The sequence below is a fragment of the Rhinatrema bivittatum genome, chromosome 5, assembly GCF_901001135.1.
Source record: "Rhinatrema bivittatum chromosome 5, aRhiBiv1.1, whole genome shotgun sequence".
NCBI classification, from domain to species: domain Eukaryota; kingdom Metazoa; phylum Chordata; class Amphibia; order Gymnophiona; family Rhinatrematidae; genus Rhinatrema; species Rhinatrema bivittatum.
Genome location: NC_042619.1, coordinates 117,161,831 through 117,180,611, shown reverse-complemented (window position 1 = coordinate 117,180,611; position 18,781 = coordinate 117,161,831). Strand labels below are relative to the sequence as shown.

Sequence of the window (18,781 nt, the reverse complement as noted above, 5' to 3'; positions counted from 1 at the left end):
CTGACTTAAAACTGTTCTAGCAATTATGCAGATAAACAAGCGTTAAATCATGTATATAAATTATTATGAGGACGTTTACAAATTATCATGAGGACTGCTCCTTGCCTCACTCATATACTCCATTGTATATTATACTCTTTCTTTGTGCCCCTTCTTATTTCCTACTCCAAGTTAACACATCCTTGTTATAATGTAACTTTACACTCCTCAAATTGTCTCTAGTTTTTGGTTGGTTATAGTTATTACTTGTTCGATGTAAACCGAGTTGATTTGATTTGTATCAAGAAAGTCGGTATATAAAAGCCTTTAATAAATAAATAAATAAAATGCGTGCGTGCATCCATGTGCGCGTATTTCCCGGCGCGCACACATGGACATGCTGATTTTATAACATGCGTGCACCAGCCCGCACATGTTATAAAACCGTCGGGCCGCGCGCATATGCACTTGGATTTTGCAATTTGCATGCACATGTGTGCGCAGCGCGTGCAAGGGAATAGAACTCTGCAACTTTCGCAGGGCTTGACCTGAAGTAAGTTGTGTGTGCCGGGATAGCAATCACTGCTGTTGTCCCGGCCCGCTCCCCTGCTTCTCCACCCCCCCCCCCCCCCCCCGCCACCCAGCCCACCCCTTGGAAGAGGCCTGGCTCTTGTGCACGTAACGGGGGTTACTCATGCGGCACATGCAAGGCCTGGCCGCGCACATACCCCCCGTTTTCCCCGCACGCACCTTTTTTAAAATCAACCCGTATGTGTGTACTTTATAAAATGAGGTGTATTTTTGCTCATGCATGCACGTTCCTTTTAAAGTTTACCTGATATAATAGCAAATAAGGCTCAGCTAGTCTGTCCAGTTTCATTCCTGGTGCAATGTCATACACCCCAGTTGATCTCTGGCTTTCCCCTTACCTTTTCACAACTTTGGATCTTCTGAGTTTGTCATGCTTTTTTGAATTCTTTTACCATCTTTGCCTCCACCATCTCCACTGGAAGTCATTCCATGCATCCGCAACTCTTTCCATAAAGAAATATATTCTGGGGATACTTCTTAGTCTACCTCACTGCTCCCCCAAGCTTCACACTACACTTCTTGCTCTGGTCATTCTTTCCTCTGAAAAGAGTTTGCTTTTTGTGCCTTATTTACTTATTTGAGGTAGTTCAATGTCTCTATTATATTTGATTTTCTCTAGGATATAACTTAAGTCCTCAGCTCTCATCTCATAGATCTTTTACTGTACAGTCTGCACAATATTGGTAGCCTTTTATTGGACCAGCTTTGCCCTTTCTCTATCCTCTCAGAAATAAGGCCTCGAGTTCTGGACACAATATTCTACATTAGCCCCCATCAACAACCTGCAGAGAGGCATCATCACCTTTTTTTTCTACTTGTTATACCCTTCCCTTCATTATCTTGAGGTAATCAGAAATGATCATTGTACGGTCTCTCTTCTGGCTGTTGTGCATCACTATCTCACCCTACACTGTGCACTGCTCCAACAGATTTCTGTACCTCAACTGCATGATTCTGCACCTTTTTTTGCATTGAATCTTAATTGTCAAGCCCATGACACACTCCTTGAACTTTCTTAAAGTACATGTCATTCTGTCAGTTCCCTCAGGGGTATCCGCTCTGTTGCAGATTTTAGTATCATATACAAAAAAGGCAAACTTTTCCTATTAAACCCACTTCAATATTCCTTTCCCTCCACCTCCCTGCCTCATAACCCAATATACATTTTACGAAAGCATGGGATAAACATGTAGTATCTCTGAGGAAGTAGTAGGAATAATAAAATTGAATAGTTGGTGTGGTATTTTTCTGCCATCACATTTCTATGCTTCTCTTATTGCTCAAAAAGATTTTGAAGAGAATTCGCCCCTGAAGCACTCCACGCATCACTCTTTTTTTTTTTTTTTTTTGGTCAGCGTGATTTTTATTTACCACCAGCCTCTGTCTGTCACTCAACCAGTGTCTAATCCAGGCCACTGACTTGAGGCCTACCCCCAGACTGCTCAGTTTATTTATGAATGTGCTATGCAGGACAGACAGTTGATATCCAAGTACATCACACTGAGTGCACGCCCTTGATCTAATTCTCTGGTCTACCCAATCAAAGAAATTGATGAGATTCACCTGACACGATTTCCCTTTGGTAACACCATATTAACTCAGATCCTGCATCCCATTGGTTTCAAGATACTTCACTATCCTTTACTTCAGTACAGTCTCCAATTAATTTTCCCCACCACTGAGCTGAAGGTAACCAGTCTGTAACTTCCCACCTCTTTCTTATTATCACTCTTATGAAAAGGGACAACTTCACTCTTCTCCAATTTCATGGAGTGACTCCTGTCTCCACAGATCCAATGAACAGATCCATCAGTAGACCCACCAGAACCTCTCTGCGCTCCTTTAATGTTCTGGGATGTATCCCATCCAGCCCCATAACTGTGTCCAACTTTAGTTTTGCTAATTCCATGCAAACACTCTGAAGTCAACAGTCAGGCCATCTAAATGGCAAGTTTCTGAATACTGAGTTACTGATCTATCCATCTAGATTTTAGCTGGATGTGGGGTGGGGTGTGCATGGCCAAAAAGGGCCATTATGAAATTTGGGGAAGGGAAAGGCCCTTTAGTTCTTTTTTTTATAACTTGACATTGCTACTTAACGAAATATTGTTACGGCTATGCCTGCTATGTAGCCGCCTCACCACCAGAGGTCCTCCACGAGCATGTCCTTCTGGCTGGCCCACTCCTTCCTTCCTGTCTACTCTATACACCAGTCTTGTCTTTATAACCCTGTCTAGCAGTACCATCGGCGCTTCAGCATCGAGCTCGCCTGGGCTCCCTGCTCTAGCCTCCCGTGCTTGGCCTTCGGGCCTTCTGTCCTGTTCTGTATTGCCTTGCTTGCGGTGTTTGGCCTTCGGGCCTTCTGTCCTGTTCTGTATTGCCTTGCTTACTGTGTTTGGCCTACTGGCCTTCTGACCTGACTCGCCTTGCTCTGTGTGGCCTACGGGCCCCCTGCCTTCTGTATGTGTGTGTGGCCTACGGGCCCTCTGCCTTCTGTGTGTGTGTGTGGCCTATGGGCCCTCTGCCTTCTGTGTGTGTGTGTGTGGCCTACGGGCCCTTTGCCTTCTGTGTGTGTGTGTGTGGCCTACGGGCCCTCTGCCTACAGGGTGTGTGTGTGGCCTACGGGCCCTCTGCCTACAGGGTGTGTGTGTGGCCTATGGGCCCTCTGCCCTGCTCTGCTTCCTTCGGGCCTATGTGTTTTATGTTCATTGTCAGTGCTGTCCTGGTTTGTCTGTACCGTTCTCTGTCAGTCTTGTTTTCTCTTCTCAGTCACTTATACCTCCAGCCATTATCACTCTTACCTGCACGCTTCCTGAATTCATCCTTACTAGCACCCAGTTCCAGTTTCCTGTACACCTGTACCTGCATTCACATTCACACATACCTCCATGCAGTACCAGTACTTAAGTTCACCCTTACCTACATGCATCTGATATTAGGTATCCCCAGTCAGTGTGAAACTCCATTTGCCTATTCCACCTTCCCACTTGCCCATAGGGTTCATTCATTCCTGCCTGCACCAGCCAGCATCTGGACTCTTCTGCAACCCTGCCTCTCTCCACCCAGAGACACCCCTGTTAGTGGTGTTCTCGACTCCTGACCGGAGCCCAACCGTGACAAATATCTTTTGAAGATACCCAGTTAAGTAGCAAGTTATCTAGATATACAAGGCCAGATAACTAAAAAACCTAACTAGTTATTTTCAACTATAGCCGGTTAGGATTTTTAGGGAATTATATTCAGCAGGACATTTATCCCATTGAATATACAGGACAAGTTATCCAACTAATTTTAACCGGATAACTTGTCCACTCAGCAGCTTATTGAATATTTGAATATGATCCTCTCTATTCCTTAAATGCTATGGCCCGTACCCCATTATCATATATACCCCTTCCAACTCTCAGGATACCAGCTTTTTAAGAGCAGAAGCAATGAACATTAAAAATGATTGTTTGGGAATTAATGCCCTGAGATTTTGCTTGGAATCAGTCTGGACATTCTATTCTGCTTAAGGAATCTACAATACAAACAAACATGACAGTCTCAACTCAAAATAACTTCACCAAACTAAAAAATATTAAATACCCGTATGTACCAGTAATGAGAGAAGCATCAAATCCCATGTCTTCTATAGCAGCTCGTAATTCTTCTGCATCTGTTGAGGTAGGATCATAGTGGACAGTCCCAGTTCCATCAGCTAAAGATACTGTTATTAGATGTACCCCTTTCTTCTGTGAAATCATGCCCTCTATTGAAAGCACACAAGAGTTGCAGGTCATTCCATCAATACGAATCACTGTTGTACAAGTTGTGTTTTGTGCTTCTTTTCCAAGGTTTTTTCCAAATGCGTTGGATGATGCTGAGGAAGACAATTTATGTGAGGCATCCATCCTATGATTTTCTTCTGGCCCAAGAGGGAGAGATACTTTGAAGTTACCTGGTGGAAGGGCCTCAATGGCTTCTTTTAAAGTGGCTGGTGTAATTATGTCAGAATTGAAATGTACAACGGCATTTTCATTCTCAAGGGAGACTTTAACACATTGGACACCAGGAAGATCAGATATATTTCCTTCTATGTTAAGGACACAAGATCTGCAGTGCATTCCTTTCACTCCCAAAGTTACAGCTAATATACCATTTAATGTTTCTGCCCCTGACTCGACATCGTTATTGTTGCTGTGATTGAGAATAGAAGAATTGCTATTTTTGTGCATACTCTGTAAACGTTCTATATCGATTACTCCAAGCTTTAGTGGATCTGGTTTGTACTTAACTGTGGCTTCAAATCCCATGTTGTCTATATGGCTCTTGAGGTCTTGTGGTTGAATGACATGTGGCTGATAACCAATGACTGCTTCCTGGCTGCTAAGAGAAACTCTGATTTTCACCACACCTTGTAACTTCCCAATCTTTCCTTCAATGGTGTTGACACAAGACTGGCATGTCATACCTTCTATTCTAATCTTAACCACTGCTTCACCAATGGCAGATGAAATTCTTGGAGATAATGCTGTTAGCTTTCCTTCCGCCAGGTTAGCTTCAAAGCCCATGTCTTCAATTTCCAGACAAATCTGTTGTGGATTTATAGCTGATTGCAGATATTGTATCACAGCATTGTTCTGCTCAAGGGATACCTTTATACTCACAATTCCAGTCACATTGGAAATTCTGCCTTCTATGGACTGAACACAAGACTGGCATGTCATGCCCACGATGTTGACCACAGCAGTGCCCGTGTCAGTTGGTAAAGGGCATAGGCTATCTAAACTACCCTCATAGGCAGCGTTATCGAAGCCACACCTCTCTGGCATAGTTTGTTTCTTTACACAAGCAGTCTTCATTAAGACCTAATAGGATGAAAGATAAAGATTAAACCGCTGTAGCTACATCTATACAATTTTGAAGTTCTAGTTGCCTGTATAAACATATGCATCCCAGGGTTATTTGAATGTAGTATCAGTAGATAGCTATGAAAACAACATCATTTAGCAAAAGGTTTTGTTTGCATTGGGCAACAGATTAAAAAAAAAGATAAATACTGTACTGTAATATGAACTTAATTTAATAAACTTAGAAATATGGAACAGTGGTGTCAGGCAATCAGGTCTGAGTCCCAAATAGCATTACATGACAGCAGAAGCCTGGTGGAGTATCACAGGTACAGCTGCAAGTTATCAGAAAGATTTCAAGGTATTTAAAGCTATGATTTAATTGTTTTAATTTTCTCTTTCCAAAAGCGGTGATCACTTTGGTAGAGAGGCGATTGCCCTAGATTTAATTTCAAATCTTTGGTTCAAGTCTTTTAAGATCAGTCACATACTGATATCTGGCTATATCACAGGAATACTGCTTAAATAAGAATCTGCTGTGGTATAAGAGAGTTATCACATGCAAATTTTCATCTAACCAAAGTTGCACAAAAAAAATTATTTTTAAATATATATTAATCATATTGCATAAGTTTCTGTTAATTAAAAACAATCCATAAAAATTGAAAATATTTTGAAATTTTTATTTCCTACTGATATAAACCATGACTGTGTACGCACTGCATTTCTTTTTCACAATTTGGATAACTGTAACTGCAGTGATTCTATAGCTAAGGTCCCTAGATTTCCACAATTCTGGGGCCACAGGTACATCCATGGTAACTGATACTGAATCTGCTCTTTGTCACATAATTGCTGAAACTGGTCCCTCCCAACTGCTGACTGCTAATTTCAGTCCCTCATTTTCCCCAACCTTTGCCACTATTGCCCACCTCTCTCACCCTTATGCTTCTGGTTCCTGCTCCAACCTATGAGAGTATGTATGTATGTGTACATGATGTTTGCCTGTATCTGACTTTGTGGTTTTTGTGTACCTGTATCCTATTGTGTGTATGTCTCTCTCTTTCTCACTTGTGTATGCATAAGAGATTCTCAACCCTAAAGTAGGAGGAACATACAGCATACAGCATACAGCAGCCCAGCAACAACAATGCTGGGCTGCTGTATGCCAACTTCATTCCCAGCTGCCTCTTACTCCTCTGCTTGTACTGAGAGTTGCCCATCACCCTGTGCCGGTGCCTCCTCGCCCTCTCTCTCTAGTTTCTCTCCCCTAAGTATTTACATCACCTCAAGTACTGGGCTCTCATCTTTCTCTCTCTCTTTCCCCAAATCTCTTGCTTGCTGTCCAGCACTGGACTGGAGCTAGCAATCGGGCTCCCTCTTCTTTTCTTTCTTTGCCTTTCCCTCCTTCCTCCTTCTGCCAGCACAGGTTTCGGCGGGCTCAAGGTGCTGGGGCTTGCAGTTCCGGCCCTTGGCTTCCCCTCTTGCTTCATCACTGCCCTGTAAGCTACACTCTCTGCCCTCGCTTTGCTCCTCCGCAGACTCTGACAGGAGACAAGGGCCAATAGGGGAAACGAATAAATCGAAATTGCCAGTCAGGGACTGCGCGAGAGCAATCTTGGTGAAGGAGGAGGAGGCGGCGAGCGCGTGCTGTGTGACAGCAAGACTCTACAAATTATCCTTGTAGAAGTCAAAAGACTTCTACAAGGATAATTTGATACCTGCCAGTGGATTTCACGGATGGTGCTTGATGGAGTCGGCCGACAGCTCCGTGGCAGAACCGCAATGTGCAGTCGGGTCGGGTGATGTGGGAAATATAAGCTTTACCAGCAAGCCATTTCATCAGGGTTTAAACACTATCTTCCCTTCTCCCTGGCCTTGCCTGAATAAAAGCATCACTTGTGCTTAAGTCTCTGCCAAGGAGAGGATACCTGACTTCATGTATTTCTCTGGCTTATAATTAACCCTGCTAGCCTGAAAGAAGGGCTGAGTTTTCCTTAGTCAGAGGCAGGACAAAGTCAGGAGGTATAGATTTCAGCAGCCAATAAGATGATCCGTGCACACCCCCTGAGCCAAAGCCAATGGTGTAGGGACTCGTCTGTTGCTATGGGAAAATAGCCAATCATGTAATGACACATCATCTGCCTTTGTATGAATGTACAATAAAAGGAAGAGCCTCGTGAGGGCTCAGCCCTTCTCTTCCTGCCTGCGATGAAAGCTGCCTCAAGTGTGTTCTATGCCTCCATACTCTACAGGGTGAGAACAGAAGGGTTGCCCGTGGCTGCTGTGGCTTTATCTCTCTTGCTGCCGCGGCTGCTGCTCCTGGAACCCTGGCGCCCTAGGCCCCTGCCTAGTTCGCCTAGTGCTTCCGCCGGCTCTGCCTCTAAGTGTTTCATAGTTAAAAAATTGGCCTTTCTTTGTATATGAAGTTGAATGAGAGTTTCGCTATCTGTGCAACTATGCTAACAGTTTGACTAAAACTGTTTTTACAGGTTTTTCCTACTGTTTGTAACTTATCTCAATTGGTAGAGTAATTAAAGCAATCTTTCAAATGCTAATGACTCCTGTTTAGTTCCAGTGCTGCTCATCTTATACAGACTCTTATAGGTCAATTTTAAAAGCCCTACACGCACCAAAGCTGGGAGATAAGCACGTGTATCGGACTGGCATGCACCGTGTGGATTTTAAGAAGCACTCAAGTATCTCCCAGTACGCACACAAATCAAATAGTTAAAAAAGGGGCAGGGTGTGGCCTGGGCAGAGCATGGGCATTCCAGGAAGGTGACTTGAAATTTGTGCATAAGGTATTTACGCGCACAAGCCCGCGCTGGGGTCCCCTACCTCATACCTTTGTCTGTAATGGATGTCGTGTAGATTTTAAAATTAAAAAAAACATCAGGGTTAGTCAGCGGGGTTTGAAGAGTCAGGGCTAATAGGAAAAAAGGGAGGAAGGTTAATTAGGGGGATTAGGACATCAGGAGCCTTTACCTGAGCAAACTGGGAATGGACTGGGGAAACTGGTAATTGCATCAGCGTGCGTATCGAATAAAATCCTCCTACTTACGCCGTAGAGCCGGCATTTGTACACACAAGCGGAAGTCCATACAAAATTGTGTGCATATGTATGTACGTAGAGCTGATATTATATCATATGCACATATTTCTATAAAATGGCCACATCCATCTGCGCGGGCTGCCCTAAGTGCGTACATGTGCACCCGCGCAGCTGTTTAAAAGTTACCGTCCCTGAGGGCAGAGATCTTTTGCTCAGTTACAGCTGCCCACTCAAATCCTACCTCAAACCCCGTTTTTCTGAAGCAGTTTTTAAATCCTAAAATTGGTTCTTGCGTGGCTCTCTTTTCATAGTATCAATAAATAAATAAATAAATAAATAATGAAGAGATCAATATCTTTACCTATCAAAAAAAAACAACAGTAAGTCGTGTCTGAAGAAGAAATGGTATCAGAAACAAAACCGTGCTAAAGAGTTAATCCCCTGTCTCCAGCCCGCAATGGGCTTCAAACAGGATTCAGAAAGCATCGTTTACCATATTGTTCTTGAACTTTGCCCTGACTTTTTTCTTTGGAAATTATACTGCTAAAAAAATTAAAAAAATACAATCAACTCTTTGTTTCCATTCTTATCATAAAAACATTACTTTATCTTTCTCAAAACTATTCCTAAAACACCCCTGCTGCCACTCACGCTACCCCAACATGGCCAATGTTTTGGCGGACTTCCCGCCTTCCTCAGGGGATCATAGATAGAGTTAGTCCAACATAGAGCTATGCAAAAAATTGTGCGTGTGTTTTATGAACAGTTTTGAGAAAGATAAGTAATACTTTTGTGATAAGAACTGAAAGAAAGAGATGATTTTTTTTTTTTTTTTAGCAATATGGTAGATAATTTCTAAAGATAGAAGTCAGGGTAAAGTTCAAGAAGAATATGGTAAACGATTCCACAACCAGCGCTTCTTTCTGAATCCTGTTTGAAGCCCACTGCGGACTGGAGACAGGGGAGTAACCATTTACAATGATTTTGTTTCTGATACCATTTCTTCTTCAGGCACGTCTTACTGTTTTTTGATAGGTAAAGATATTGGTCTCTTCATTATTTATTGATTTTCAAAATTATTGATAGAAGAGACAGCTCACCGCATGTTTGTTGCTTCTTCTCATAGTAACATAGTTAACCAGTTTTCTACAATAATCAGTTTCTTGAACCTCAAACTAAGCTGTGATTTCTTTGTGTCCTGACTAGATTGTAAGTTCGATGAAGCAGTGAGTATCTTTTATATGTGTCTGTACAATGCTGTGTGTGCCTTGTAGTGCTATATAAATGAATTATAATAATAATAGTTGTGTACCTTGACACGGATAATTTAATTGATACCTGCCAGTGGATTTCACGGATGGTGTAATAAGGCCAGAACATCTAATGTTTCATGTTCTAATATATGGTAAATGCATTACTGGCTAAAGGAACTTGATTTCTTTTGACATCAATAATATGATTGCCCCACTGTATGCCAGAATTGCAGAAGTGATAGCTGGACACATTTGAGTAATGCAATGTTTCAAAGAGAGTATTAGCACAATGGATATCTTAGAAACATAAGAGAATCTCAAGACAAGGTGGAAATGGCTTGGTCTCTCATTAGCACATATAAAGAATGCTGTCCTGCATGTTACAACTGACAATGGCAAACACACATAAGAAGAAATAGGAACAATGTACATTTATGCGGTCGGCATCTCTAGTAGAGTGACATTGTTTACCTTTTCACCGACACTATTCTAATGCAGGAAACTGTCTTGAGAGGCATTCCAAATATTTGACATAGCTGAAAAATCAAATCAGCTAGAGTCAAAGGCACCCATAAGAGTGCAATGAAGGCAGATATGTTGATGGTGGGAAATTTTAATCTGCCAGATGTTGATTGGAACACCCTTGCTGCAGAATCAGTTAGAAACGGAGTGTCTTGGACTTCCTATCCTACGACGTAGCTCCTTAAGCAAATGGCAATAAAATCCACAAGGTGGAGGGCGATACTGGACCTGGCAGTTACAAATGGGGAAAGTGTTTTTAGTGTCATAGTATGTAGTCACCTGGGCTCCGGGACCATCACAGAGAGATTTTTAATGTAAGAGCAAAGGCAAATAAAGGTCAGAGTCCTGGATTTCAACAGCACCAGTTTTGTTAAGAGAGGGGAGTACATTAGGAAGATGATGGCAAAGTTGGAATGATCCAGATAAAGCAGAACAGTGGACAAAACTATAAGGAGCCATTGAAAAAGCAAAAATCTTTATAGGGCAGTTTTCAAAACCATGGGCCTGATTTTCAAAAACATTTACACGCATAAAACTGATTTTCAAATGTACTTTACCCATGCAAAGGGGCTTTTGAAAAGTGCTACGATAGTACGTTATATGTACATGCGTAACTTTTTAAAAAATCCACCTCTCAGTGGATGGTTACAAAGTCTGTGGGTACTTTTATCTGAGGACTCTGCACCAGTTCTCCAAGTTCTCGGGTGATGGAGCGCCAGCAGCCTGCTGGTGCGCGCGAGTTACGCCTGCCTCTGGCGTAACTCGCGGGGGGGTGTAGATAGGGCTGGGGGGTGGGTTAGGGAGGGGAAGGTGGGAGGAGGCCGAAAGAAAGTTCCCTCCGAGGCCGCTCCGATTTCGGGCTGGTGAGCGACGACCTTCTGGCTCTCGACTTCGGACTTCCTTCTGACCATCACCTCCAAGGGCCCGCCTAAGTCCCAGTGGCCCGGGTCCCTACGGGTTCCTCTCGGGGGGACCTCGGGCTTCCAGGGGTGAAGCTCCAGTCAACCCTTGCACCGTACGTTAGCTGCCTGACCTCTCAAAGGTCCACCTAAGCCCCAGCTGTCTGGGTCCCTACGGGCTCCTCCCAGGGGGGCCCGCGGATCTCCAGCGGTGAAGACACACCTCCAGCCTCGACGCCACAACTCTTCGTCCGCTCCCACCGTCACGCCTGCCTACAGTGTCGAGGGCCCACCGGTTACATCTTTGGTTCCTGCCTCGCCACCCGACGAGAGAACCTTCGGGCCTTCCCCCAAGGTATTCCATCCTCCCGTCGGCCCAAGGGTCCACAAGCCTGAGCATAACAGATTTTCTATCTTAAAACCTTTTCACCGGTGAGGCTGAACCTTGAAATAGAGTGGTATTCTATAATTTAACTAGTGACAAAAAAAAAATTTAATTATTTTTGCATTGGTATAAATTTTCTACCTCTATTGATATTACTTCTGTTTTTTTTGTGCCAAAGGGATTCGATAAACCATTCCAGTGAGAGTAGGCAGCATAATTTTAACTCTGTGTGTGATATTGAAGGATTTCTTATAACCAAACTTTTTTGTTTATAGATTAAGAGCTATTGCACAATTCTGGTTTTGACTGTTACAGCCACGTCCCCTGATGCCATGCTACGAAACATGGACCGTGTCAGGGCAATTTCAGTTGGAGGATAACAGAGCAAGCGCTAAGCTAAGTTAACTAAGTCATTTTTAATTGCATAAAATGTTGAAAATAATAATATGAACTGAAGGATGACTGATGGTTAAGCAAAAGGCAATGAAGGGTTGGAGATAGCCAGGAATGCCTATTATGAATGGTCACAATAATATGAAGTAAATTGTGTGCATGGATATAAATCACTTTAAGGTTTTCATGTGTTTGATTTTTAAACAACCTCCATGCCTGATGTAAACTCAACCTCTGCAGCTGCTCCTTTCAGCTTTTTCCTAAACATTTTCCTCATTTTATCAGTTACCTTTCTGAAAAATAAATGCTGTAGCAGTAGATTTCTTTAGTGTCCTCCCTCCAGTTATTAAATCAAATTTGATCGTGTGATCACTATTGCTAAGGGGCACCAACAGTGTTACCAAATTCAGTGATCCACTGAAGAGCAGGTCTAAAATAGTTTCCCTTCTTGTCGGCTCTTCTACCAAATGTTCCATGAAGCAATCAATTAATTCATCTAGGAACTTTACCTCTCTAGCATGTCCTGATGTGATAGGGATAATTGAAATCACTTATTATTATTCTTATTGTGCTGCTGATTTTGTTAGCTTCCCTAATTTCTTTTAGTATTTCATTGTCTGTTTATTCATTCTGACCAGGTGGACAGTAATAAACGCCCCCCCCCCTGCTATTTTATTCCCCTTTAGACCTGTAATTTCTATCCATAAAGATTCAACATTGCATTTTGTTTCTTGCAGAACTTTTATCCTGTTTGACTCGATGCCCTCTTCTATAATATGTAGTTCCACCCCTCCACCAATTTGATCCATCCTATCATTCCGATATAATTTGTACCCTGGTATGACAGTGTCCCTTTGGATATCCTCCTTCCACCAGCTCTCTGAGATGTCAATTGTATCTACCTCTTTGTCCAGTGCTATGCACTCCCATCTTGAGCTTGATATTCAAAAACCATTTAGACAGATAACTGAAAAGTTATCCGTCTAAATAGCTACCTGGTAATATTCATCACCGTATGTGGCTGAATTCTAGCCGCATAAGTCACAGGTGGGAGGGGGTTTTCGGGCATAGCAGAGTTAGCCACATAAGATATTAGGAGTTAACCGCAGGGCAGTCCTAAAGCTAGCTGGTTAGACATAACTGGCTAACATTAAAATAGCCAGGTATATTCAGTGGTGCGACCGTCCACTAAATATTAGAGATGTGCAATCGTTTTATCACGAATTAGGCAATTACAACGAAATTGCCTAATTCGTCGTGGGTCGGGGGCCCCGAACCCCAAAAAGGAATTTCCCCAAACTTTGGGGAAAATCCGTTTTTCAGGTTTGTATGGAGAGAGGGGCACATTTTTTTTTTTTTTAATTAAAAACCACACCAAGCATTAAGATTAACTATAATACAACCACCCCCCTCATCCCGATCCCTCCCCAAGACTTACTAACATCCCTGGTGGTCCAGCGAGGTCCCGGGAGCCATTTGTCCCTCCGTGCCCGGCATGCCAGCCTCGCTCAAAATGGTGCCGATAGCTTCTGAACTACTATGTCACAAGGGCTACCGTCGCCATTGGTCAGCCCCTGTCACATGGCCATTGGCACCATCTTGTGCTCCTACCATGTGATGGGGGCTGACCAATGGCGCCGGTAGCCCCTGTGACATAGTATGGGCAAAGGCTATTGGTGCCATTTTGATTACTGGCAGCCAACAACAAAATCGATCCCGGACACCCGCTGGACCCTCAGGGACTTTTGGCAAGTCCTGGGGGGGGGGGTCAGTAGGCCCCCCCAAGCTGGCCAAAAGTCCCTGGGGGTCCAGCAGGGATCCCGGAGCGATCTCCTGCCCTCGGGCCGTTGGCTGCCAGTAATCAAAATGGCGCCGATAGCCTTTGCCCATACTATGTCACAGGGGCTACCGGTGCCATTGGTCAGTCCCTGTCACATAGTAGGAGCAACCTTCCTTTTTCCATTTTTGAGCAAACTATACTGTATTAACATTGCTATGTTTCAGAAATCTGACTGTTAAACCTATGCATATATATATAGGGACACATGTAAGGTTGTTTGATGACATATTTATTTAGGAGGATTACGGTGTTCTTGTATTTTATCTTTGTTGAGTAAATATGAATATTTACTTTGTTAAATTGTTATCATATTCTCTCACACTAGTGCTTTTCCCCACTTCTTTAGTGTTTTTGGGTCTGTTTGTTGAGCACCTTATATAATTATCTTTTTGTATCTAGATAGATAGAGATAGAGATAGATATATAAGGTCTTCCGTAGGCAGACAATACTTTGTCACCTCAAACCTACCTCCACCACCCCCAAATATACAAACCAAAACTACTGAAGGCCTGACTCAAAAACATGGCTTCAACTGGAAAGCAGAGTTGCTTACCTGTAATAGGTATTTTCACAGGACAGCAGGATATTAGTCCTCACATATGGGTGACATCATCAGGATGGAGGCCAATCACGGAACACTTTTGTCAAAGTTTCTAGAACTTTGACTGGCACCTACTGGGGTGGCAGGTAGGTTTCATGAGGACTACCATCCTGCTTGTCCTGTGAGAATTTCCCAACATCCTTCCACCGACCCGTTCAGGGTTCAGGATGCCCTCCTAACCAAATTTCCACCCCTGTTGTGCCTGTTGCACGTCTTGGGTGCATTTGATGCATTGCTCAGGCAACCTCAGCTTGGTACTCACCCATATGTGAGGACTACCATCCTGCTTGTCCTATGAGAAAGCAGAGTTGCTTACCTGTAACAGGTGTTCTCACAGGACAGCAAGATGTTAGACCTCATGAAACCTACCCACCACCCCGCGGTGTTGGGTTCATTTATGTTTTCTTATTTTATTTTTCACACGTACTTTTTACTATAAGACAAGACTGAAAGGGGACCCCTGCTGACACCAACCCGGCATCCAGTCCCCTTTTCAAACCCTTGGGTATAACTGTGTCCCATGTGTACATGAATCGTTGTTCCATCTGCATTAACTTAAGGTTCAAATCGCCTCCCCTTGGATGTTTTTTAACCTGAAAGACCACTGCCACTGTAAATTCCTGTATTTGATGTCCTGCCTCCTGCCAATGAGCCACTAATAGTGCTCCTTCCGTTTGATGTCTGAGGCGACTCAAATGCTCCTGGATCCTTATTTTGATTTTGCGGGTTGTCTTCCCTATATAAACCATATCGCACGGACACCACAGTGCATATACTACATTGGTGGATTCACATGTGAATCGGTCTTTAAAATAAAACGTCCTACGTCCTGGAATCTCTAATTGTGTGCCCGTATACATATGGATACATAGGTTATATTTAGGCATGGGCTTTGACCCACTGGATATGTGTCTGTGTGTTCTTCTTCCAAAAGTAGGTTAGAATGCACTACTAGATCTTTTAAATTCTTAGCTCTGGTCAATGCAAACATGGGCGTTTCTTTAAAGACTGGCTGTATTTGAAGCAGAGACCAATGTTTCAAAATGCTTTTTTTCAACTTTTGTGTCTGTGGTGTGAATGGCAATACACATGCCAATCTTCATTAGTCTGTACTGATTTCGGTTGTAAAAGCAGATCCCTATTTGCCCATCTAGCTCTTTTGTAGGCCTTTTTTTTTATAACTGAGATGGGATCCCCCCGTTGGAAGAACCTGTCCTTCATATCTTCTGCTTGTACCTTGTATTCCTTGACCGTAGAGCATGGTCTTCTTAACCGAAGGAATTGGCCGACCAGCAAATTGTCCCTTAAATGATCAGGATGATATGATGAATAATGTAGTAACATATTCCTATCCATGGGTTTGCGGAAAATTGAGAAGCTAAACCCCTCCTTGGTCTGCCATAATCTGAATGTCCAAAAATGATATTCATTGGTTGTGATGTTGACTAGTGAATTGCAAATGGGTACTATATGCATTTAGCCACTGTATGAATCGTAGTAATTCATCTTCTTCTCCTTGCCAAATCATGAAGATTTCATCTATAAATCTCTTCCACAGGCTTATATGTGTGCTGAATTGGTTGTTCTGAATCCATTTTTTCTCGAATGCAGTCACATACAAGTTAGCAAGGTCGGGAGCCATGGTGGCCCCCATGGCGGTGCCTTTTATTTGTTTGTAATACTGCCCCAGAAACATGGAGTAGACTAGAAACTCAATCCATTCAATAGTTTTTAAATGGAGAAAAGTGAAGATAAAGAAGGACATTTGCAAAGGGATTTCCATGGATAAACAAGTGTTCTTCCACTTATGGGGAAAAGTACATGTGCTGTCCACAGGGGCAGGCCCTCTTAAGTAGGCACTGGGATTACATTGTGAAAACTAGTACTATGACAGCCTTCAAGCATGCTCAGGACAGACAGTGATAGGAATAGGGTTGGAAAGTTTGCAAACAATCCATCTTTTCTGCTCTTGAGGACAGAGGCTGGGGTATTTGTAAAAAGAAAAAGAGACAGATAAAGAAAGCACAAACTAGTGACATTGCAAGCCATGAGGTAGCCAGGTTTGACCCAGCAATCTACAACTCCTCAGAAACCAATCAGGGTGGTGCTAACAGGCTGGTACTGGCCTGCTATCACTGAGCAATGTGATAAGAAGAAAACAAGGGGTAGATAAAGGAATCATGACCTAGTAACTTTGCAGAGCCATAGGTTAGCTGAGATGGTGCCACAAGCTAAACCTCCTCAGAAACCAACTGAGTCAATGCCAGCAGACTGATGATAGACAGCTACCGGCCAGCAAGATCACAGGACCTTGGTGGCCAGATGTTCAGGCAATCACTAGTTTTGGTAGTTGTTTAGATTACAAGCTTGGCAATAAGACATGGTCGGGAGGTTGGATTAAGTATGGTAATTTTTATGCTCACCTATCAAGGATGGTAGAGAACCAAACAGGAAAACAACAAAAACTGTCTTGGATATGGAGTGATATCCTAAAAGAAATCACACGTTTACAGTTGGCAGTTTGGATATATGCTTAGCAGTGTGAACTAGAGCAACTAAGCAGATAGGATGGGCCATTTGGTCTTTATCTGCCTCATGTATGCATTCATTTCCATAATGATCTGTTGTAAGATTTCTGTTCTATGGCAAATGCATGGGTACCTAGAGAGAAAAATGTACACACAGCATGTGTGTACTCAACAAAATGCTGCAGTACATCTTTACTACACATGATGCACTGGATACCCATAGGTTTAATTAAATATGGATTACTCTAAGCAGCTTTGGTTAAGTCTTTTATTTTAGGAAAATTCTTTAGGCAGGTAAGATGTTATTTTAGAAAACAGCACTTTCAGGTTTAGAGCTAACTGAAGTAAAATAGCAATGCTAAAGTCTTATAGTGTAAACCAGGGGAGAGGGGACAGAAAAATAACTCCACCTCTCACACCTGTGTGTTTAGGGTCAGACACATGTAATGCACCAAGGATGGGAAGGAGAGGCTGGAGCAGAGAATAGATCAATAAGTAATAACATAAAACCCTCCTTATGTAGCTATAAAATCAGTGCGTGCACAGTTACCCAGCTCATTAGGATTCTTATGAGAAGATGTTATTAACATGGAAAAGTGGGAAACATCAGGTTGCAAGACATAAAAGAAAAATCACTAGCCCTTCTCTGTATCTCAGTTCAGTTAACTTGCAAAATACTTCAAACTCCCACCTAAATTCTAGCCAGAAAAATAAAATTCTCAGTTAAGTCTCATGTGAGCTCTGTTTCCTTTTCTTTAGGCATAGCTGCTCCACTTTGTGCTTGATAAAGCCAACGCAGATGCTTGAAATCCTGAGCTCAGTTCAGCTGCAGTGTCCAGTTGCTTCAGGAGACTGGAAGTCCCGGTTCTCACACAAAAAAATATAAATTCCCTCTCTACTCTTTTATAAAATCAAGACAAATCTTCTGAATGTCCCTGCAACTAAGTCAGCCTGAAACTGAATGTATGCAGATACTATTCTAAATACTGTCCTTCTAGCTATAAATGAAACAAAAAGGTCAGATAATTCTTGAAGTTCACACTTTTTTCCCTCACTACAAAATTCTTGGTACTGCTATATAATTACTATCCTACAGACTATGACTATGAGGAAACTGTTAGTGTTTGAGATAGTTGTGGGTGGATCCTTGGGCCGGTGGCAGATGACCAAGCCCCCGGGGGAAGATCCCGAGAGGGGCTACTGGTCAGGCTCAGAGTTAGGAGACAGACACACACTAGTTCTTTTATTCAACAGTATATTGAACCACCAGAGGTGGCAGTAGTGAGCTGGAAGCGCCCAGCTGGGCTGTAGTCCCTCAGATACTGGAACAGCGATCCCTGGATAACTGAGCTGTAGAGAAACTGAATATAGTGAGTAGGCAGGGTATGCAGAGTTCAGGAACAGAACCTTGATGGCAACACTCACACAACAGTCTCTGAGAAGCAGCTCAGGAACTGGAATGTATAGGCCCTTGAGGAGCGAGTACCTGGTTCCAGGGAACGCTCTGAGACAGAGATGGTAACTCACTGGTGTTGTAGGCAGCAATGACTTCCTGGCAGAGGTGGTATTCAGTAGCAAGTCCGGGAACATGGGCCCTCGAGGAGCGAGTACCGGTTCCAGACTGCGACCTGAAAAACAAGAGAGAGAGCGAAGCTCCCGAGGAGCGGGTACCCCTGGTAAAGTCCGAGGAGGCAGAGTAGCAAGGTAAGCAGAGAGCGAATCCTATCCTCAGCGATACCTGGAGGAAGCTAGATATGAAATCCTTTGCTAATTCGATTCGTTAGTGAGTTCAGAGACTTTAAGTATCCGGTGAAGATGATGTAATCTCAGGGGGATGCCCCTGAGGTTCGCGCCACTGCTGGTATTTGAGTTGGGGCCGCGCTGTGCGCGCCCTTAGGCTTC

The 18,781-nt window shown here is 43.1% G+C and overlaps 1 protein-coding gene across 2 annotated transcripts in view; it reads right to left on the bottom strand.

Moving 5' to 3' along the window:
• ATP7B (ATPase copper transporting beta) overlaps nucleotides 1-18,781 on the bottom strand; it is a 225,428-nt gene that overhangs the window by 115,806 nt on the left and 90,841 nt on the right. For both annotated transcript variants that reach the window (XM_029602798.1, XM_029602797.1), the window contains one exon: nucleotides 4,169-5,420. In XM_029602798.1, coding sequence (XP_029458658.1) covers nucleotides 4,169-5,420 — 1,252 coding nt within the window. The remainder of the gene's footprint in view (nucleotides 1-4,168; nucleotides 5,421-18,781) is intronic.